The 23,926-nt window shown below is 34.9% G+C and overlaps 1 protein-coding gene across 1 annotated transcript; it reads left to right on the top strand.

The window, feature by feature from the left end:
• Window positions 1-270: 270 nt before the first annotated feature.
• On the top strand, window positions 271-1,875 carry LOC114415180 (universal stress protein PHOS32-like). The gene is made up of 4 exons (XM_028379769.1): window positions 271-572; window positions 721-830; window positions 1,004-1,122; window positions 1,548-1,875. The coding sequence occupies exons 1-4, from the start codon at window positions 398-400 to the stop codon at window positions 1,636-1,638; spliced, it is 495 nt and encodes a 164-aa protein (XP_028235570.1). The 5' UTR covers window positions 271-397; the 3' UTR covers window positions 1,639-1,875.
• Window positions 1,876-23,926: the final 22,051 nt, after the last annotated feature.

Raw genomic sequence — 23,926 nt, 5'->3', positions numbered from 1 at the left:
TGATTTATATATATATAATTTTTTTTAATCAGTGATAATGATATCTGGATCTAATATGTTGAAGACATTCTGATCTTTGAATTTTTTTTTAAAAAATATAATTTAATTAAAATACTTTTTTGTGTAAAAATATTTTACGCTACATATTTATTTTTCTGTGAAATCCTCACACAATTAAATGCCGGCCATGCATAGTAAAAAATTAAAATAAGATAAAAGACTACAAAAAAAAAAAAGTGTTAATGGATTAGCTGGAGCAAATGTTGTCATTGCATATACATACACGCGTCATCAATGCCCATGCTTTAGATTACCTTGTCCAAAACCAAAACTTTTTGTCAATTCATTTCTTGTTGTTAGACTCTGCTTCTTTCTCCAACTTCACACACAAAAAAACATGGCAAAGGATAGAACAATTGGTGTGGCTCTAGATTTCTCCAAAAGCAGCAAGAATGCTCTGAAATGGGCATTTGAGAACTTAGCCGATAAAGGTGACACCATTTATGTCATTCACATCAACCCAAACTCTCTAGACGAGTCCCGCAACAAGCTATGGGCAAAATCTGGTTCTCGTGAGTATCAATTTTGTGCCAATTTTATTTATTTGGGTTTTTATATTTTATATTTTATATTTTTCTGTGAACATTTCTTTTATATCTTTTGATCTGGGTTGATCTGATCTGATCCGATTTTATTTTGTTTAATGTTAATTTTTTGCAGCTCTTATTCCTTTGGTAGAGTTCAGAGAGCCTGAGATTATGAAAAAGTATGATGTTGAAATTGATATTGAGGTTCTTGATATGCTTGACACTGCTTCAAGACAAAAAGAGGTGTTTTTTTTTTATTAGTTTTCTTAAAAAAAACATTGTTTTCCTTCTCTCTTTCTACTTAGTTTCTACAAAATTTAATTTAATTTAGACAACGATTTTTTTTGTGTGCGGTGTGCTATGTTTTACTATGTATTTTGTCTGAAATTATTATTGCTATTATTAATTTTTCTTAGATCCACATTGTTACAAAAATATATTGGGGGGATGCAAGAGAGAAGCTTTTGGATGCTATTGAAGATCTGAAGCTGGATTCGCTGGTTATGGGAAGCAGGGGCCTCAGCACAATCCAAAGGTGCCTACTTTTTTTGTCCCTTAATTTCTTTATTTTACTGTTATATTCAGCATCTCTCATCAATAATTTCATGAGAATTATTCGCATAGATATTATTGGAGTTAATATATGTGGAATTTTTTTTTTTGAAAGATGATATTTGTAGAATTAGACAATATAACACCTTTCTTATTTTATTTTCTGGGGTGAGTAGGTTAGGACCTTGTAATTTGATTTCTCGCTGTTACATCTATTATTGCTTTTCTTTTTTTCTTTTGCTATGAGTGTGGCTTTTCTGTTCACTTTCATAGAGATTTTTGCTTAGAATAATTGCCCCCTAATTCATTACTGCTTCTTTGTTGTGATGGAACTTTATTATCTGCATTTATTGAAATATGGGTCTCATTAACGTGCCTTTTTTTATTCCAAAAAAAAAAAAAAACCAGGATCATATTGGGAAGTGTAAGCAACTTTGTGATGACAAATGCTCCTTGCCCTGTGACTATCGTCAAGGAACCACCTAGCAGCAGCAAGTAAAGATGATCACTTTGGGAGAGAACATTTAAATTTCATATGATATTTTTCTTGGATTGTACCTGAACTAGTTGGGTCAATTCCCTTACAGTTCGCTCCTTTCCTAAGTATTAGTTTGGTGTCTAAGACGAGAATTTGAATTATATATAAGATTTACTGTACTTTATAACTTTCACTGCTTGACTTTATTGATGGAATAATTTAATTTGAGTGCCATATAAGGTCATCAGTCCTCCAAAATTTTCTTGTAATAATTGAATTTCTGTGATTTATATTAATTAATCTTGTGGACAATTAACATCTCAAATTAGTCGTACGAATCCCAAGTAATAATTTCTATATTCTGATTCTTATTTTCTTGATAAGTTTGGAAGTTTGCACGGCATTGCCATTGTGAAAAACAATGGGTAAAAGAAAAGAAGGCATGACTTGAATGAAAAGTTAGAAGTTAGAATAACCAACCCGAAGGGCAAATTGAAATTAATATGCTATGCCTCTTTCTTTCGACTATTGGAAGGGAATAAGTTCCCTTATCTGTTTCCAAATGCAAGCCACTTCGCTTTCTCTCTGGCATCCACTTGTAATTAATATGCTATGCCTCTTTCTTTCGACTATTGGAAGGGAATAAGTTCCCTTATCTGTTTCCAAATGCAAGCCACTTCGCTTTCTCTCTGGCATCCACTTGTAAATGTTTTTGGTGTAAAGTTGAAATATTTTTGAACCTGGAAGCGCCACTATCATGTGAGCATAGGTTGGTAGGTCAGAAAAAAACAGAAAATTCTGGTATGGATAAGGGAAAAAGAAAACAGTGCTCTAGAAACTACTTTTAATATCAAAATACACTTTAATCTTTTATATTTTAAAAAAATTAATTTAGTCATTTATTTTTTAAAATATTAAAAGATAAATGACTCATTAAAAACTACTTTTATTCTTGACGAAAAAAATAAACTTTAATCTTTTATATTTTTAAAAGTTAAGTTAGTCATTTATTTTTTTTAAATGTTAAAAGATAAATGACCCATTAAAAACTACTTTTATTCTTGACAAAAAAATACACTTTAATCTTTTATATTTAAAAAAAATCAATTTAGGCATTTACGTTTTAATGAGTCAAAATAGTTTTTCCAAAACAAAGATGATTATTTTCAATTTTGGAACTAAGATTTTTATTATTTTTATCATTCAAGATGGATATGAAATTATTCCAATTAAATTTATGTACAAGAAAACTATAGATCCAATTGACGTTCCAACTAAAAAAACATAAATAAGATGAAAATTGTAAGAAAAATAAATCCAATAAACAATAAAAAATTGAAAAATTTAATATTATATTTATTTTTTCATTTGTTTGTGAGATTTACTTTTCATTAAATTTTTATTATATTTATGACCCATTTTGGTCTAAAATAAAAAATACTCATTGTTTTGAAAAGATAATTTTTAAATCACTTTAAAACATAAAGATTTAAATTAAATTTTTTAAAAGATAAAAAAATTAAATAAAAAATATAAAAGACTAAAAATGTATTTTAAGGGTTAAATAGCCACTTTTGTCCCTTAATGTATAATTCACTGACAAATGCGTACCTGAAAAATGAAAATACAAAATTTAGTCCCTGAAAGTGTAAAAAGTACAAAAAATATATCCGGTCATTAATTTCCATCCGTCACCATTAATAAAATAGCCTACGTGACATAGAAGAACGAATTTATCATTGAAATGATTGCCAACATGACCATGTTGACTAGATTGGACAAAAATGTCACTAAGATACCGTTTTTGAACATAATTGTCAGTAATTTTTTGTTGGACGAAAATGTTAATAATTTTTTATTGAAGGAAAATGTCAGTAATTTTTTTTGGACCTAAATGTTAGTGTGTTTCATTGAACCAAAAATGTTAATTGTTAGACAAGTGGCCTCCATAACTTAAGAGGGGGGAGTGAATTAAGTCTCACTAACAAACTTTTAACCCTCTTCTAAATGATAGACTCAGAATGCAGAAGAAGAAACAACAATCAATTTAATAATGTTCTTTAAACATGCAAGACAAAATTGATTGCAATAACATAAATGAGATAAGGGAAGAGAGAAATGCAAACTTGATTTATACTGGTTCGGTCACTTCTCGTCCCTACGTCCATTCCTCAAGCAACCCACTTGAGATTTTCACTATCTTGTAAAATTCCTTTTACAAAGTCTGAACCACACAGGGGCAACCCTTCCCTTGTGTTCAAAAATCCTTACAACTTAAGAGACCCTCAGTCTCTTAATCAATCTCTTTGAATAAGAAGAAGAAGAAGTTTCTCTCTTTAAGAGAAGGATATTACAATTGAAGATCAATCAAGATTCCTTATTGAATATGCTACTGTTTGACCAAGGAATCTTTTTGAGAGGATAAGACATTTCATTTCAGAAAAATTCTTTGAGGAATTTCGTAACCCAAGTCACCTATTTATAGGCCTTTGATGGCCATTTAAAAATCTCTTGAACAGACTGACTCTTGGGAGTTATTTTCTGAAGAGTTGTGACTCTTGGGAGTTATTTTTTGAAGAGTTGTGACTCTTGGATCAAACTTGAGAAGCACTTATCTTTGGCATCATCAAAACTTCATATCATATATGCTTCTACAATCTCCCCCTTTTTGATGATGATAATAATATGAAATCAAGATAAACGATATGCAATTGATAATGCATGCTCACAACCCTTACTCCCCCTAAATTTCTGCCTAAGTTCATGATAAACTCTACCTTTAAGTTCTCTCCCCCTTTGGCAACATCGAAAAGCCAAAAATGGTCAGAGAAAAGAACTAAATTAGGAGCTTAACACATCTAGGGACGCCTGGTAATTGATTACAAGCCATTGTAATCGATTATAGGAGTAACCTATAACTAATGGTGCCTACTGGTAATCGATTATAGGCTTCTGCAATCGATTACAGCCTTGTTGTTCTAATGTAATCGATTACAGGGAATGGTAATCGATTACCAAACCCTTCAACAAGGCTTTTTCACTTAAAGCTAACTATTTTAAAGTCAAATGCACACCTAATTATCACAATCAAATGCATTCAAATCAACAAGCACAATCAAACTCATTCAATTACAAACACAATCAAAACACATTCAATCAACAATCATCAATCACAAAATCTAATCAATTTAACAATCAATTAACTACACAATAGATTATATTCCTATTAAAAAAATTCAAACAAAGGTTATTAATAATCAATATAACCTTCAAACACAATCATCAAAAAATCAATAATCAAAGACAATCAACATAACTCTCAAACACAATCATCATAGACAAAAACTCAATCAAAAGCAATCATCAAAGACAATCAGCATAACTCTCAAACACAATTATCATAACTATCAAACATAATTATCAAAGACAATCAAAACTCAAGCAGAAAATAAGCATCAAAACTCAATCAAAAAATTAACAATCATAAGCAAAAATAATCAAAAATAGACAAACATTAAAATTCTCTTGTTAGATAAATGGTCTTTATCACGTAATTGATGAATACTTAATAAACTATGCTTAAGATCATCAATAAGTAAGACATCTTCTATGGAGATAGAGGAATTCGTACTTATTTTATCAATTCCAACAATTTTACCTTTATTTGTTGTCTCCATAGATCACATGTTCACTATTTTTGGGAGAAATATGAATAAACTCTTATGTATCTCCCCCTGAGTTCAATCATGACAAAAATAATACAATTAATAGTAATTAACAAATAAATAAAGAGATAACACATGAATATACTCCCAAACCACTTTTATTTAGTAATATGGCTCTTTACACTCAAAAATCCTACTTCTCCCCCTTTTTCCATAAGCAAAAATTAGGTTTGATGATAGCGAGAATGATGAACATCATTATCAGTGTTGAGCAGATGGTGGGGGTGGAGGTTGAGAAGGTGGAGGGGAAGACGGACATGGTGGTGGTGTTGGATCAATGATTGGTGGTGGTGAAGGTTCAAGAGGTTAAGGGGTGGATGGATGTTAAGGAACGGGTGCAAGTGCAGCAACAACTCCGAGCATAGACATCTCAGCTTGTTGAATATCTTAAAGGAGGACAACACCAAGGTAGGAAAACTAGGTGGTGATTGCATTCTGCATAAATATTTTGAATTGTTCATTCTCTTGACGTTGTCGTTTGATGAAGGTTTCCATAGCTTGCCCTATCATGTCTTGCACTTGATCCCAGGTAAAACTAGCAGGTTGTGAATAGTTCAGAGGAGCAAGCCCTATACCGGTGGAGTAGAAAATGATGGCATCAGGTTCTCCTTTGTCTATAGAAGTATCCTTATTTGAAGTTGTTGACTACTTAGACACATGTTCTATAGCATTGTGTTCAACTTCATCAGCTATGGCTGCATTGGATGCCTCAGGAGTTTCATCCATGACACTAGTGTTGGTAAGATCAATGATGACCCCATGTACAATGGTGTTATCCACAACTTTAGATGCTTCATCTTGGACGAAGGTAGCATCTTCTTGTGTAGCAGCAACAACGACGTCTTCTTCTTCAACCTTCCTCTTTTCCTAAGCTTCATGGAGCCGAGTCACATGAGCTAGCATCTGGTCTTCTATATTGAATGGTAGGAAGTTGGGGTAGGAGTTTGATGAATGAGTCATTTTCGGCATCCTTGGTAAAGCAGATGCAAGCATCATCAAAGTGATACTTCCTAACAAGATGTAACACTTGAATGACATCACGGTGCTCAACATTATCCCTTCCATCATTAATTGAGAATTAGTAGTTTAATATATTTCTATTCTTCTTATCTCAATTTCCATCCCCTTGACCCTTATTTTGTCACCTTAACTCAATTTTGGTCTAAGGCAAATGATTGAGCTTAATTGAAAATTGTAGCTAATTTTCAGATTTTGTGCTTACTTGACCTATATTCCTTGTGTAGGGACTAGAGGAAGCTATAGAACTCCAAATGGAACATGTGAGTAGCTCCTGTAAAGCTGAGAAAAATATATTTAATTTTGTCACAAATAAGCTTTTTCCAATTCTACCATTTCAAGGGTCAAATTAAGCTTGGAAGTCAAAGCCTCTACACTTGAATAATTGGGTTGCGAGTTGGGCTTTGTTTGGTGCGATTAGTTTAATTAGGTAGATTAGATGGGCCTAATCAAGGCCCATCACTTCCTTATGAGTATTCACCCTATATATTAGTGGAAGTTAGTTACTTCATTTTGTAAAAAAATAGAATTAGTTACTTGTTGTGCAACCTTTCTCTTTTTTCTCTTTTTCTCTCAATTTTTTTCATTCTTCTTCCCCTTTTCACTTATGTTCTTCCATTTTATTGCACAAAATTTTGTGGCTTTTACATTGGTGATGATCATGGAGGGTTAAACAATTCATTAATCTAAGGATCCACTCCAAGCAAGGCTAAGTTTGAGTTCTGGTTTAGTATTTCTAATCTTTGTGAATGTTCATCTTTCTCTCCGATCCTATTTTTTATTTTCATGATTATGATTATGCTTAGGATTGAAAACAAATTAGGTTATGGATTCATTTCATAATTTTGGAATTTAATCACAGATTGCTTGGATGATTTTCCAACCTAATTTGCAATATCAAACAATTTAGAGACTGATTCGATTGAACTTTCTCTAGTGCATTTGACTGAACTTTCACACTGAACATCATTCGTAGTAACTGTGATAATTTGATTTGCACTGGTTTGGTGAATTGGATTGAAGCTATTATACTTGACTTGTATTATGTTCTTGTTCTGTTTTGTTTCTTTATCTCTATTTTTGTGTGTTTTTGTATTCCTTTATAGTCATTTACAAACTGCTCGATGAAATCCTCCCTTGTCATTTATAAGTGAATGAACATAGAAACCAAATTAAATCATATTTCTGAGTTCGACCTTGGTTAATTTTGTATTGCAAATTCCTAGTTTTATTTGTTTTTTAATGATTCAAAAATAATTATCAATCATACCCAAAAGTGGAGGCTTTTTAAGTGTCCGTCCATAGAATCTGGTTCTAGAAGGTCTAGGCATCAGGAGCATAAACAAGCATTTTTCCACTGAATAGGGAGCTCTAATTTCGAGGATGATTGACTATTTCCATCTTCATTTTCCTTGAAGGCATTTCCTCATTGTAGTACAACTTGAAGCCTTTCTTTTTAGCCGCATCCTAAACAGGTAAACAGGGACACACCTTGTGAACAACTATCTTGCATCGGTGGCCCTAGAGATGTGTAGACCAGAAGGCTAGGTAGTGGCTTAATCTTTTACATACATTTGTGAAAGAAAGTTTCCAAGAAATAAGTGTTCTTCCTGTGTTAGATTTAGATCAGATGGATGAATAGGCAAGAGCTTTGTGAATGGCGTCCATAGATGCACCTTCGTTTGGAATTCACTTTTCAGAGGTTCAACTTCTTGTGAGGGGTCTCTTTCGTGCTTTTCAAACAGATCCCTAGAGATACTATTTTATGTGTTCTTCTTGTCTTTGCACTTCTGAAGGTTATGCCAAGCTTCTATTGGAGAGACCTCTGTTGAAGGGCGAACTCGTTGTTTAGTGCCAGGTGCAAGCCAGTGAGGAGGCATCTTGATAACATTGGGTTGCATTGGATGAGTCCATTATGGGAGAGGAAGATGAACTATGGCATCTGTTGGTAGAGCCTTAAAGGCCTCACATGGATTATTCTTATGTTATACTTTGTCCATGTAGGTGCTTGGACATTGATTGTTTCCATTTCAACAAGTTCAACATAGATAAACTTAGAGTATGGGGTTATAGGTGTAGGGTTACCATTAATGAATGATAGAGGAAACCTTTGAGCATTTATTAAGGGTTCCCTTGGAGCAACCCTTCTGATTCTCTCTAGATGAATGGGTGATGAAGGTGGACACGGTTGTGTAGAGGAAACATGTTTGCGGAGAGGAAAAATAGAAGTGTTGTCTATAGACTCATTATCTGATGATGATGAGGCTTGATCCTCCTTGTTCCCAATGAAGGAAACTGCCCATTCCTTGTCACCAATCTTGGGATTAGCTTTGGTCACCCTCGTCTTGATGTGTCTTGGTATTATAAAGGGAATGATAGATACACGTGGTTCAAGGGCTGGTTGGACTTTTTTTAATCTTTTTTGGGGTAGAAGCAATTAGGGCAACTATTTTCCTCTTCTGAAGGGCTACTTGTACAAGGCCTTCATCTTCTTCATCAGTTTCACTTAGGTCTTTCAACCTTTGTGGGATTGAGGTTGCAGCCATTAGATGCATAGGGCTAGACGTAGTATATAGCTCATGTATTTTCTTCGTCCTGTGCTCCTTTGCAAGTAGCTCTTCCTCTTCTTCTTTTTGGGATTGCTTCCTTGTCATCTTATTCTTCTATTGCTCAGCCATAATCTTCTGTATCTTTTTTTTTTTTGAGATACCAAAGTTGTTCAAACCTTGATCTTCATCAGCAATGGCTATAGCTAGCCTTTTTTGCTTCCTCTTGTTGATGACATCCAAATCCACTTGAGGAGCCTCCTTCTGACTTTGTTCTAAGTCAACCTTTATAGCTTTTAGGTTATTCTTGCTAAACTTTTGTTGTTTAGCGACAACCGAACCCTTGGCTATTAGGGTGTGCTTAGAGTCTTCGTCCATCTTGTTGAAGACATGATACACCCATTGATCCCACAACATCTTATCGATGAGACTAGCAAAATAAATGTCGTCTAGACCACCTAAGCCCTTCATGTTCCTCAATATATTGATGTAGATGGCATGTGCAGGTCAAAGGGCAAATTCTCCATCAAGTGAAAAAGAACAAACTTGTGGAGGTCTAACAAAATTGTTTTAGAACTTGCTTTGTAGAGAACACTTTTATTCAAAATATTGGCCCAAATATTTGCTTTCTCGCACATCAAGTTGTAGTCTTCTTATCACTAGCTTTTTCATCATTTTCTCGGTAGAGCTCCCTTGTAATATGGGATTCATAGTTCTTCTCCCATCCCTCTTGGTAGGTGCTGCCTTCATGAAGGCATCTCGTTGCCTTGGCGATAGAGTCATTGGACAACACGACCTCGACTCCTAGAACCTTGGATGCTATCATTTTCTTGTTGACAAACTTAGCATTCCTCCAGAAAGTCATGATGAGTTCAGGGTATATGGTTTGTGGCTTATTGAAAATGTGTCTGGCACAATAGTAGTCTCGTTGAGCTTTAGACCCACTTTTTTGAGTTCCTAAATGCCGAAAAAGTGTTCTACATGAATAGATGGTTTCCAGTGTTGGAATAATTTCGGCAATAGGGGAGTTGGAGGTGGCCATTACAGAGAGTTTGAGAGTTAGGGATTGAATTTCAGAGAAGAAGATGAAGTGTTTCAGAGTAGTGAGTAATACCATGAGTGTCGACATCTTAAGGTTTTATAGTGGGCTTTTTCAAAAGTAATCATTAAGCCCGCTTTCCAAAACTAACTCAGCAAAAAATGTTACAATGTTTCAAAATAAAAACATTGTGTTTTATATAATAATAATAATAATAATAATAATAATAATAATAATAATAATAATAATAAATGCATGATATGTCATCCATATATTGAATGTTGGGAGTGTGTGTTAATGTCTATTTGATGATATATCCTTGGATGTAATAGTGGATGACATATTAAGATTAAATCATTCATTAACAGAGATCATTCCAAGTTGACTTCTTAACAAAATCAACCTTTCTTCAGTTAAAGGTTTTGTAAAAATGTCAACAAGTCGATCATTAGTAGGTACAAACTATAAGTCCACTGTCCCATTTTGAATTTGATCTCTTATGAAATGATGTTTAATTTCTATATGTTTAGCTCTAAAATTAAATGTTGGATTTTTTGAAAGATTAATAGTAGTTTTATTGTCACAGTAGATGGGAATTTTACTCTCATAAATCTTGTAGTCTTCAAGCTGATTCTTTATCTAAAGTAGTTGAGCACAACAACTTACTGTTGACATATATTTAGCTTCAGCGGTGGACAATGCAGTTGAGCCTTGCTTCTTACATATCCATGTCACTAAGTTTCCACCAATGAATTGACAGCTTCCATTAATGTTTTTTCTTTCAACTTTATCACCAGCATAATCAGCATCATAGTAGCTTGTAAGTCTAAAACTTTCACTTTTGTTGAATAGAATACCAAGATTAGAAGTTCCAATTAGATATCTAAAAATGTGTTTAACTACAGTTACATGAACTTCCCTTGATTATTTTTGAAATCTTACACATATACAAACATTGAACATTATATCAGGCCTAGACGCAGTGAGATAGAGCAATGAGCCGATCATTGCTTTGTACTGAGTCCCATCCACCTTTGTTGACTCCTCGTCTAGTCCAAGGTATGTCGTGGGATGCATTGGAGTCTTCATTTCTTTTGCATCGTCCATGTTGAATTTCTTCATTAATGTTTTCACATACTTGGTTTGATGGATGTAGATGCCTTTGTTGAATGTTTTATTTGTAATCCAAGAAAGAATTTCAGCTTTCCCATCATGCTCATTTCAAATTCTGTTTGCATCAACTTAAAAAAATCTTCACAAATCTTCACAAAGCATTTCAAGTAAGATGCGTATTGCCTATAAACAAGCTACAGGTGCATAAGTTTCTTTGTAGTCTATACCTTCTTGTTATAAGTATCCTTCAGCAACTAACCTTGCTTTGTTTCTCATAACCTTACCATTTTCGTCCAATTTATTGTGAAAAACCCATTTTACTCCAATAACTTTCTTTCCTTTTGGTAATTCAACTTACTTCTAAACATCATTCTTCTGAAAACGATCAAAGTCCTCTTGCATTACTCTAACCCAGTTGTCATCTTGCATTGCATCATCAATGTGTTTAGGTTCCATTTCAGAGATCAATGCAGTGTGCTCTTGTGTTCTGAGTGATGATCTTGTTTGAACATGATCTACTGCATCCCCAATGATTTAACTTTCTAGATGATTTCTTCTCATGATGCGTCCAATGGGTTCTTTTACCTCTTCTTGAACTTCTTATTGAGTGGACACTTCTATCTCTAGATACTATCTGGACGAGCTAGTTGTTGTAGAGCTATCATCTAGTCATAGATCTACAAAAGACTTTTCTAGCTCTGATAAATCTTTATCAACTTTTTTTAAAAATTTTATATGAATATCTTTTTCAACTACCAAGGTTCTTGAGTTATAAACTTTGAATGCCTTCGAAGTTTTAAATTATCCAAGAAATATCCAATTATCACTTTTTAAATCAAATTTTCCCAAGTTATCCTTTGTGTAAAGAATAAAATATTTGCATCCAAAGAGATGAAAATATGATATGTTGGGTTTTCGTCCCTTCTACAATTCATAAGAAGTCTTTTTAAGGATGGTCTTATGTAAATTATGTTTTGAAGATAACATGTAGTATTCACTGCTTCAGCGTAAAAGTGCTTATGGGTTAAATTATCATTGAGCATGGTTCTAGCCATTTCTTGTAGAGATTTGTACTTTCTTTCACCTACCCCATTTTGTTGAGGTGTTCTTGGTGTTGAAAAATTGCGAAGAATTCCATTGTCTTCACAGAACAGTTGAAACTTGTCATTTTCAAATTTCTCCCATGATCACTTCTGATTGAAGTAATGCATACTCTTTTTTAATTTTGAACACATTTACAAAATTTAAAGAAGATATCAAAAGACTCATCCTTCTGATTTAGGAGTATGACCCATGTCCTAGAGTAGTCATCCACTATGATAAGTCCATAATTCTTTCCACTTGTGGATGCAATTCAGGTTGGACCAAACAATCAAGGTGTATCAACTGCAAGGGTCTAGAGGTGAAAACAATGTTTTTACTGGAAAAAGAGTTTTTTAATTTGATTCCCATGTAGACATGCCTCACAAAGTAAATCATGCTTGTATGACATACTTGGTAGACCTTTTACAGGGTTGTTTTTCTACAGTATTGAGATTAACCTTCAACTTGCATGACCAAGTTTCTTATGCCATAGCCAATGGATTTTCTTTAACGGACGGTAGCCAAGATACTTTTTGATCTATGAGATATCCCAGTCTGATTTTGTAGAGGTTACCTTTTCTCTTGGCAAAGAATAAAGGAGACCCATTTTTACATAGAACGACACACTCATCTTTGTTAAAGGAGACATTGTATCCATTGTCACATAATTGGCTTATGCTCAATAGATTATGTTTAAGACCTTCAATAAAGAAAATATTATCAATAGAGGGACAAGGATGAATACTTACTCTACCTACTCTGGTTATTTTTCCTTTTTGATTCCCTCTGAAAGTAATTGTTCCACCATGATAGGAAGTTAGAAATTGGAACATACACCTTTCTCCTGTCATATGTCGTGAGCAGCCACTGTTCAGGTACCATGATAGGTGTCTGTTTCATGTTATCAAGGACATTTGTAATAGAAATAATCTTTTTCTTTGGTACCAAATCTTTTTGGGTCCTTTCGTGTTAGCCATAAAAGTATTGACTATACCCTTTTTAGTCGGTCTTTACACTTGGATGTCGTATGACCAATTTTACCATAGAAGTAGCAGATAATGGTGTCCTTATCATGAACATATACCTTTCCATCATATCCATTTCCAAATTTTTCTGAGGAATTTCTACAGTATCCTAACAATTTGTTAAGATTATCCATTCCATTAACAAATTTGGCTAATGTAGTTTTGAAGGTTCTAATTTCCTTATAATGTTTGATAGCATCTTAAGGTTGACCAATAACTTATTGATTCTTCAAAAGCTTATCATTCTAGAATTTCACAAATCTTGTGTTCTTCACATTCAACCCAAAGATTATGCTTACTCTTTTTTGAGATCTTCATAATATTTGTCTACTTGTGCACATTCGCTCCATAGATCATATCTTTCTTTTTTTTGCTAATCAAGAAGTTCATTCAGCTTCTTCAAATCATTTTGAAGATCTTTCAGTTTGTTTTCCAACTCCTAAAAGTTCTTGAGAAGAGTAGCTTTTTCTCTAGCACTTGTCTTAATCTTAATACATAGCTCAAACTTTTTTTCTTTAAGAGTCATACAAGCTCCACATGTTTGTGTAGACACGTCCAGTGAAATTTCTTCTTGATGCTAAAGAGTTTTCTCAAGTTTTAAATGATCTTTGGATAAAAATTTTAAACCTTTTTGCAATTTTTTGTAATCTTTTAAGAGAATAGATGAATTAGATAGAAGTTCATGATAAGGCTTTCTAAGAATTTTTGGGTCATTAAAATTTACCTCGTCTTCCTTATTAGATTCAAATTCATCAGATGTTGTATCTGCCATCAGACATAAGTTGGCTTCTTCATCAGACTAAATGTCATCCAGATCTTCCCATGTACTCATAAGACCCTTCTTTTATTTGGTCTTGAAGTATTTCTTCTTGTCCTGACCTTTCTCTAGTTCTGGACATTCAGATTTGAAGTGTCTAGGCTTTTTGCATTTGTAGCAAATTATGGAGCTCTTGTCTTTGGACATTCTTCTTGAAGAGTTCTTCCACTTGGAGCCACTTTTTTTCACCACATTTTTCATATTTTACGTGAAATGAAGGAGAACTCATCTTCATCAAAATCTTCTTCAGATGAATTATTATCCTTGAGAGCTTTGGACGAACTTCTCAATACGTGTTCTTTGGACGATGATGCCTTCTTGTTCTTTTGGCTGCTAAGAGTCAAAGACTTTTCTCTTTTGGTTCCTTCGTCCTGCTGAACTTCTTGTTCACGAACCTTGAGGGTACCAACTAGTTCCTCAAGGGACATAGAATCAAGATTCTTTAAGGCTCTTGGTGTTGTTACCTATGGTCTTCACTTCCTAGATAGACTTCTCATAATTTTTTCAATATGATCATAATTATCATAAGTTCTACCTAAGGATCTTACTTCATTAAGAATGGTTTGGAAGCATTCGAACATACATTATATGTCTTCGCCTTCTTCCATAGAGAAGAGTTCATACTTACGAGTGAGGAGACTAAGTTTGTTCCTTTTCACCTGTGATGTACCTTTGTATGTTATAGCTAGAGTGTCCTACATTTATTTGGCACTTCTGAAACTATGTACCTTGGTCTATTCTTCTTTGGATAGCGCTCACAACATCACATTCTGAGCCTTGAAGTTGAGCATAAATTTGAGTTTTTACTCCTCCGTCCATTGGCCTCTAGGAATCTCATTAAGGTGATTATCATGCAAAATATAATCACCATTTTCCACCACATTCCATAGATCTATATGAATAGATTCAAAGTAAGCTATCATGTGCTCCTTCCAATAATCATATTTTATGCCTTTGAACAGAGATGGTTTATTGATGGAGAATCCTTATTCCATATATATAATATCCTGAATCTTTTCCTTAGTATTGTCAGATACTCAACCCTTGAGGCCAAGCTTTGATACCAACTGAAATAACAACAATCACACTAGAAGGGGGGGTTGAATATTGTGTTAATCAAGGATATAATAAACTTGTACAAAGCACAAATATGGATGTAAATGTAGAAGATTGGTAGTCCATTGAGGAGAAAAACAAGGTTTAATAAACACAAGTTGGATTATCTAGACACTTAGTAGCAGAGAATCCTTTTAAAAAAGTTTTTTCAAATAAACACTTGGTATAAAAAAAGTGACAGAGAATGTTAATGGAATGCTCAATAAACCATAAAGGAGAGAAGTAGAAACACTTGGTTTATACTGATTCACTCAACCTGAGCTATGTCCAATTCTCCTTTACTCAACAGTAAAGGGTTCTACTAATCAAAAACTTGGTTAAAAACAAGTATTCTAACTTGTCACTCCTAGATTTACAAGTATTTTTAATACCACTTATGGCACTTTCTTTGAATCTAAGAAACTTAAGTATTTTTTAACACTAAGTCACTCCTGGTTTTCACAAATAATAGTTTGAATGATTAAAAGTATTCAATAGGACAAAGAGTGGATAAACAATAAAGCTCAATTACAAAATGACTTTGCTCAGCAATGAATAAATAAATGAGAGCTTTGTATTAGTCATCCAGTAATTTCAGCATAGTTTTACTTCAGTTAATTTCTTGCTTTTTCGTCAATATTTTTCCACTTCTCTTTTTGAGTAGTGAATTCCTTTTATAAACTTCTATGAGAGATTTGTTGCGGGATCAACGTTGATTCCTTAAAAGGACTATTGTCTCAAAGTAAAGGAGAAGACTACATGGCATGCTCTGATTAGCAAGGATTTTTATGATAGTTCAAATAACCCCATAGGCCCTTTGTCTTTTAGCGAAAGCGACCTTTAGAGAATATTGTTATCAACACCTTCTAATTTCTCCTTTCTTTAAATTCAAATATTAGCATTTAAAATTAGAGAAAGAAAAAAGGAATTTGTATAGGATGGAATACGTGTACTTCCCTTTTATCATTACCACCGACTTTTTGCCAGTGCTAATCATTCCAGAAGATGTATAAGTTACTTACTAGCTAGATGCATGGTATAAGCAATAACATAGTGTATAACACTAATTGTCAAAGAGAGTGGACGTTATTTCATTTTAGCGTGTTAGACGCTGGATAAATAGTTAACATAGCAATTCTTCATGAACGATACAACATATTGTTAAATCCTTTAAGAAATAGAATTTGTCCACTTGTCAAACTTGTTCACTTGTCAAAAGCTCATTAGAATATCATTAATTTATAATTTTTGTTATTTATCAAAATCTAAGGTAGATAAGACAAGTGTCGCTCAAACCTAACATCTAGTAGCATTTTCTATTGAGGGTGTGAATCCTAGAGAGACTTTTTGAAAGAATACTTGGGTGAAGTCTGAAAAGGCTTTTCGAAAGAATACTTGGAAGAACCTTCAAAGGCTTACAGAATACTAAGTGAAACCTATAGGGGTTAATAATATTGGTGGTGGGGTTGTCTGTTGAGGTAATCAATGAATACTAAGTGAAACCTACAAAGGTATAAAATATAGGGTGTAGGGAGCCTATGGAGGCTTTAGAAGAAAGAATAACATGGAAGATGTAGCTCTATGTGGAGCTTCTAGGCCTTGGATCTTCTTCATCAATCGAGTCCTTTGCTTCTTGAAGATCATGGCAGTGGAATGGAGAAGGAAGAAAGATGATTGGAGACGCCACTTCAAGGAGAAGATGAGTCAAGAAGAAGCTCACCACCATACGAAGCCATGAATAAGAGCTTGAAGGTAGGAGAAGATGAGTGGAGGGAGAAGGGGAGAAGGGGCACGAAATTTTGTCCCTCAAATGAGGTCTGAACTTTGAAGTGTAATTCTCAAATGATCAAAGTTGAAAAATGCACACATATGACCTCTATTTATAGCCTAAGTGTCTCACAAAATTGGAGGGAAATTTGAATTTCTATTCAAATTTCACTTGAATTTGAAATTGAATTTATGAAGCTAAATTTTGGAGCAAAAATTTCACTAATTATGATTAGTGAATTCTAGCTATGGTTCTGCCCAATAATCCAAGATCAAGTCCAAGATTCTCCACTAAGTATTCTAAGGTGTCATGAGGCATATAAAGCATGAAGGGCATGCACAAAGTGTGACTATATGATGTGACAATGGGGTGTAGCAAGCAAATGCTCACCTCCCCCTCTAAAATTTAATTGGATTGGGCTTCTCCCAATTAAATTAAATTTATTTCCCAACACACACATCAAATATTCACTTAATGCATGTGAAATTACAAAACTACTCCTAATACAAAAACTAGTCTAGGTGCCCTAAAATACAAGGGCTGAAAATCCTACATTTCTAGGGTACCCTACCTACATTATGGAGCCCTAAATACAAGGCCCAAAAATAATGAAACCTTAATCTAATATGTACAAAGATAAGTGGGCTCATACTTCGCCCATGGGCCTGAAATCTACCCTGAGGTTCATGAGAACCCTAGGGCCTTCTTTAGCAGTTCTAGTCCAATCCTCTTGGAGCCTCTGGCTCATGGCTCTGGTGATTGGTCCCTTCCTAGAGAGAATTGCATCATCCTTTCCCCCTTTAATAGGATTTGACCTCAAATCTATTGGTTCTTCCTCCTCAATATCAGCTCCACCTGTAAAAGGAATTAAATAAAAAATGTTAAAAGTGGTGTTGACTCCATACTCTTCTGTGAGGTCCAACCTATAGGCATTGTTATTGATCCTCTTCGAGACCTAAAAAGCTCCATCCCCTCTAGGGTTAAGCTTGGATTTCCTTTTAGTAGGGAATCTATCCTTCCTAAGATGGAGCCAAACCCAGTCCTTTTCATTAAGATTAGCTTCTTTCTTCCTCTATTGCTTTTAGTTGAATACACCTTTGTTTGGTTCTCTATTTGGTTTTTAACCCTCTCATGCAACTTCTTTACAAACTCTGACCTAGATTCCCCTTCTTTATGTATAAAAGAAGTGTCAAGTGGGAGGGGAATGAGGTTTAAGGGTGTTAGGGGACTGAACCCATAGACAACCTCAAAAGAGGATTGCTTGGTGGTTCTATGAACCCCCCCTGTTGTAGGCAAATTCTACATGAGGAAGATACTCATCCCAAGACTTATGGTTGCATTTTACAAGAGCCCTTAAATAGGTGGATAAAGACCCATTCACTACCTCTGTTTGTCCACCAGTTTGTGGATGACAAGTGGTAGAGGAAAGAAGATTAGTTCCTAGCTTAGCCCATAAGGTTTTCCAGAAGTGGCTAAGGAACTTAGCATCTCTATCTGACACAATGGTCTTAGGAAAACCATGGAGTCTCACAACTTCCCTAAAAAAGAGTTTTGAGATGTGGGAAGCATCATCCACCTTGTGGCATGGTATAAAGTGTGCCATCTTGCTAAACCTATCCACCACCACAAAGATAAAGTCTACACCTCTTTGGGTTCTAGGAAGCCCAAGGACAAATTCCATACTAATGTCTACCCAAGGTGCAGATGGGATGGGTAAAGGGTGTGTATAGCCCATGAGGCATCACCCTAGACTTGGCTTGTAAACAAGCCACACACCTAGTGCAATGCTTATGGACATCTTTCTTCATATGGGGCCAATAAAACTTTTCTTTGAGTAAGACAAGGGTCTTGTCTATCCCAAAAGGGCCCATAAGCCCACCCTCATGGCTCTCTTTCACAAGTAATTTCTTGATGGATCCTTGGGGTATGCAAAGCTTTCCATCTTTGAACACATACCACTCAACCAAATAGAATCCATCTTGGGCCTTTTGCCCACAACTCTCATAAATGGGAGAGAAATGTTCATCTAAAGCATACAAGTCCCTAATGTTATCAAATCCTAAAATTTGAGCTCTTAAGGAGCAAAACAATGTGTGTATCCTAGAGAGGGCATCAACTACCACATTTGTTTTTCCCTTTTTGTATTTGATAACATATGGAAATTGCTCTAGGTAGTCTACCCATTTTGCATGCCTTTTGTTTAACTTGCTTTGCCCTCTAATGTACTTAAGCGATTCATGATCACTATGAATGACAAATTCCTTGGAAACAAGGTAATGTTCCCAAGTTTGGAGGGCTCTTATTAAGGCATAAAGCTCTTTATCATAGGTGGGGTAGTTGAGGGTGGCACCATGAAGTTTTTCACTAAAATAAGCAATAGTGTGCCCACCTTGTAACAATACAGCTCCAACTCCCACTCCAGAGGCATCACATTCTAGCTCAAAAGTTTTAGAAAAGTCTGGAAGAGCTAGAACAAGTGACTTAGTAAGCTTTTCTTTGAGCAAAGAAAAGGCTTGCTCTTGTCTTTCACCCCAAGTAAATGCCACATTCTTCTTCACCAGCTCATTGAGAGGTGGGGCAATTGTAGAGAAATTAGGAACGAACCTTCTATAGAAGCTTGCTAACCCATGGAAGCTCTTAATATCTCCTACTTTTTGGGGTGGGCCATTCTTGGATGGCCTTGATTTTCTCAAGGTCCACTTGGACCCCATTTCTACCAACTAGAAACCCTAAGAAAACTATATGATCTACACAAAAGGTACACTTCTCTATATTTGCATAGAGGGTGTTTTTCTTAAGGATTGAAAGAACTTGCCTGAGATGTCCTAAGTGATCATCTAGGCTCCTACTATACACTAAAATATCATCAAAATAAACAACTACAAATCTACCTATGAAATCCCTTAAGACATGATGCATAAGCCTCATAAAGGTGCTTGGTGCATTAGTGAGCCCAAAAGGCATCACTAGCCATTCATACAAACCAAACTTGGTCTTGAAAGCGGTTTTCCACTGATCACCCTCTTTCATCCTGATTTGGTGATAACCACTTTTAAGATCAATTTTTGAAAGATGTTAGCCCAATGAAACTCATCAAGCAAATCATCAAGTCTAGGAATGAGGTGCCTATACTTTACAGTAATGTTGTTGATGGCCCTGCAATCTGTACACATTCTCCACTTACCATCCTTTTTGGTCACCAAGAACACTGGCACAACACAAGGGCTTAGGCTCTCTTGGACCTAGCCCTTCTCCAACAATTCTTTAACCTGAGACTTTATTTCCTTAGTCTCCTGAGGGTTAGTCCTATAAGTTGGCCTATTAGGAAGGCTTGCTCCTGGGACTAAGTTTATTTGGTGTTCTATTCCCCTAAGAGGAGGTAGCCTAGGGGATATCTCTTTGGGAAATATATTACCAAATTCATGTAACAATTGCAACATGAACCACTATCTACAATGAAAGAGCATGTGTTATAAAAAATTTTACACCTTGTGTGAAAAATATTCTCTCTTTGAGATTGGGTCAAGTCACAAGATTGACCTCTTAGAAGCCTTCTGACCATTTGAAGGTCCCCTTCTTCTTGGGGGTAGATTTCTTCACTAGATTCTTCCCATTTTGCTTCTTCACTTTCACTAGAGGAAGGTGAAGTAGTAACCTCATCTTGGCTACTATAAATGTCTTGGCCTCTCATAATCATGGTTTTCATGGTGGGGCATTGAGAAGCAATGTGTCCTTTTCCAAGACATTTAAAGCACTTTATAGAGCTAGTCTTCTCTTGCTTACTAGCCTTAGGGGGTTGCTTTTCTATTGTCTTCCCCTTATCATCTTTGGGCTTAGAAGGTGCAGCCCCTAAGATGCCTTGACCTTGGTCTTTCTTTGGATAAGAGTGAGAGTCATAAGATTTTGAAGTAGGCTTCCTTTTAAGTTGTTGCTCTACCCTTATGCAAAGTTGGACTAGGTCATCTAGGTCCCTATATGGTGGAAGGAGCTCAACCTTGTCCCTCACTTCCATTTTAAGCCCACTAAGGAACCTAGCAATACTTGTTCTTTCCTCCTCCCTAAGCCTAGCTCTCAAAAGGAGTAGTTCCATTTGTTGCCTATACTCTTCAACAATCATACTCCTTTGTCTAAGCCTTTGGAGCTTGTCCATAAGCTTCATTTCATAGTAGGAGGGGATGTGCCTCTTCCTAAGGGCACTTTTCAAGTCATTCCAATACACTACTGGAGGATCCCCATGAATCCTTCTTTCCCTAACAAGGGAAGTCCACCAATAGAGTGCATACCCTTGGAAGCTATGGGTAGCTAAAGGAACCTTCCTTTCCTCACTTGTATGATGGCAAGCAAAGAGTTGCTCAACCTTCATTTCCCAATCTAAATAAGCTTTTACATTGTCCTTCCCATGGAAATATGAGAGGTTAATGTTAGCCTTTTGAGGTTTTCTTTCCTTTTCTCTCCTATGGGAGTGAGTTCTAGGATGTGACCTATGCCTTCCTCTATAATAGTCACTAAGTTCTTCACTTAGGCTCTTGCGAAATTCATGACTACTATAGGAGGCATATTTTTCTTTTTCCATTTCTTTCATTATTTTTCTTCTTTCTTCCTTTCTTATTTTCTCTCTTTCATCTTGACTTATTTCTTCCACTCTTTTTTTCCTTTTTCTTTTCTCTCTTGTTTTTCTTTCCACAACTTAAGGGATCTCAACTCATCTAATATCTTATACAAGGGGTCCTTAGGAGTAGAACCCTCACCATTAACACTAGATGAAGAATGAAGACTCATGTTGGTTCCTAAGTTGTGGTTCTTTCTTGTTGGGGGTTTGAAAACAAAAGGTAAAAGAAACTATGGTTGAAACTAGCCAAAATAAACACTAAAAAAGGTGTGAAAGATAAGGTAAAAACTAATTGGTAAAAGGCAAGCTATCTAGGCGGTTTGACATTGGAAGGTAAAGGAAATAAGCAATGAAAGTAGGCAAGAAATTAAAGTGCAAGAAATGTAAATTAGGCGAATCCCAAGAGTGTTTGGATGACCACATTTAAGGTTCCCAACAAAACACTCACTATCCTAAGGGAAAATTGCCTAAAATTATTACACACAAATAGAAGTTTGGTAACCTATTGAAGGCTCCCAACACACTTCCAAGGAAAGGCCTTTTTGTTACAAAAACTTGAAAGCAATAAAGGTAAGTAAATTGCCAATTACAAAATTACAAAACGGTCCTCAATTTTGGTGGTTGCTCTCCCTTTGGTGATTCACTAAATTTGGAATGCTTCTTAGTCCAATATCTCTTAAGGTGGTTGGCCCCTTTCTTCTTGGCTCAAATTCTTCAAAGGATGGAACCAATCCTCCTTTCCAATTCCCTATATAGCAACTCACAAACAAGAAAACAAAGAGACAAGCAATAACCAAAGACCAGAAAAATGAAATGAAAGATAAACCAATAGAGTTTTAATAAGACAAATTTTCAAGGATTATTCAACAATTAAAGCAATGAAAAGCACATAAAAGCAAGCTAGGACTCAAAGAGAAACCTAGAATGGCTTTAGAGAAAAGTAAAAAAGCTAAAAAAAATAAGATTCAAGAAACCTCTAGTTTTGGAACTTGTTTTCACACTAATTTTCAATTGAAATTTTAGAACTAAGATTGGTATAAAATAGGCACCAATTATAGAATAAATTTCAATCCAAAACAACATGCACACTTCCCTTTCACTTTTTTTTTCTAGGACACTGATTTTCCTACCAACTTGTGTGATTTTTTGTATTTTGTCCTTTTATCCAAATCACTTGGTTCTTTTTTTATAATTTTTTTCCAGATGTCTAGAAATTCAGTAAAAATTTCAGCTCACAATTCACAGTGACAAATTCCCAGTAATTTTTACAAGTATGTTCCAGCTGCCAGCACCAGCGATTTCAACCTAGAAATCAAGAGTAGTGTTTATGTTGCTTAAGGCTTGGATAATTACAATTTGTGTTTGCTTATGCTCAAATGTCTTGAATAACACAATTCAAGAGAGCTTAAGACTTATTTTGATTCACAAATCCAGCCAAAACTCAACACTACATCTCAATTTCTTCATAGGCATCATATAGAAAACTTAGAAAACAAAACAAAGTTCAACAACAAGACTACTTCTAGGAATTGATTTAGAACATGTTATGAACTAAATAACATGCATGAATTAGACTCAAAATTCAAAAGATAGGCTAAGAATGACAAGAATACATGAACAAATGTATCTAGAATTCAATCAAAAAAATAAAAATTCAACACAAACTTAGAACATAATGTGACAATTATTATGACTAAAAATGACTCTAAGACAACATGGATTAACTGATTCACACTTAGATTTTTGTGTTTTTTTTTCTAATCAATATTTTGGAAGAAAATTTAGATCAAAAGGTTCAGCACGAGAATATTATGACTAAAAAAAGATAGAACCTAAAATCAACACAAAAACATGATTCAAGAGTAGATCTATAAAATTTGAACCATTGAAATGCAAGAACAAGTGTAGATCTAAGATTTAATCGATTTATTTTTTTGAATCTACTCTAAACAAAACCAACCCACAAGATAATGGAGGATATACATGGAGAATAAGATAAAGAACAAGGAATTAAAGTGAATTGATCGAACCAAAAGATAGAGGAAGCAAAAGAACGTCACCTACACAAAGATGCTCTTGATACCACATGATGTAGCTCCATGTGGAGCTTGTAGGCCTTGGATATTCTTCATCAATGGAGTCTTTTGCTTCTTGAAGATCATGGAAGCGGAATGGAGAAGGAAGAAAGATGATTGGAGATGCCACTTCAAGGAGAAGATGAGTCAAGAAAAAGCTAACCACCATAGGAAGCCATGGATAAGAGCTTGAAGGTAGGAAAAGATGAGTGGAGGGAGAGGGAGAGATGGGGCACGAAACTTTGTGCCTCAAATGAGGTCTGAACTTTGAAGTGTAATTCTCAAATGATCAAATTTGAAAAAATTCTCACACATTGCCTTTATTTATAGCCTAAGTGTCACACAAAATTGGAGGGAAATTTGAATTTCTATTCAAATTTCACTTGAATTTGAAATT

This window comes from Glycine soja, chromosome 1 (assembly GCF_004193775.1).
Source record: "Glycine soja cultivar W05 chromosome 1, ASM419377v2, whole genome shotgun sequence".
NCBI lineage: Eukaryota > Viridiplantae > Streptophyta > Magnoliopsida > Fabales > Fabaceae > Glycine > Glycine soja.
The sequence above is the reverse complement of the archived record's forward strand: the minus strand, read 5'-3'. Positions and strand labels throughout refer to the sequence as shown.

What these genes read in the sequence shown, in the direction of transcription:
- LOC114415180 (XM_028379769.1), top strand. Translation starts at nt 398, where the DNA reads ATGGCAAAGGATAGAACAATTGGTGTGGCTCTAGATTTCTCCAAAAGC. An exon ending in CTGCTTCAAGACAAAAAGAG is followed by an intron (nt 831 to 1,003) that starts GTGTTTTTTTTT and finishes AATTTTTCTTAG; the next exon opens with ATCCACATTGTTACAAAAAT. An exon ending in GGCCTCAGCACAATCCAAAG is followed by an intron (nt 1,123 to 1,547) that starts GTGCCTACTTTT and finishes AAAAAAAACCAG; the next exon opens with GATCATATTGGGAAGTGTAA.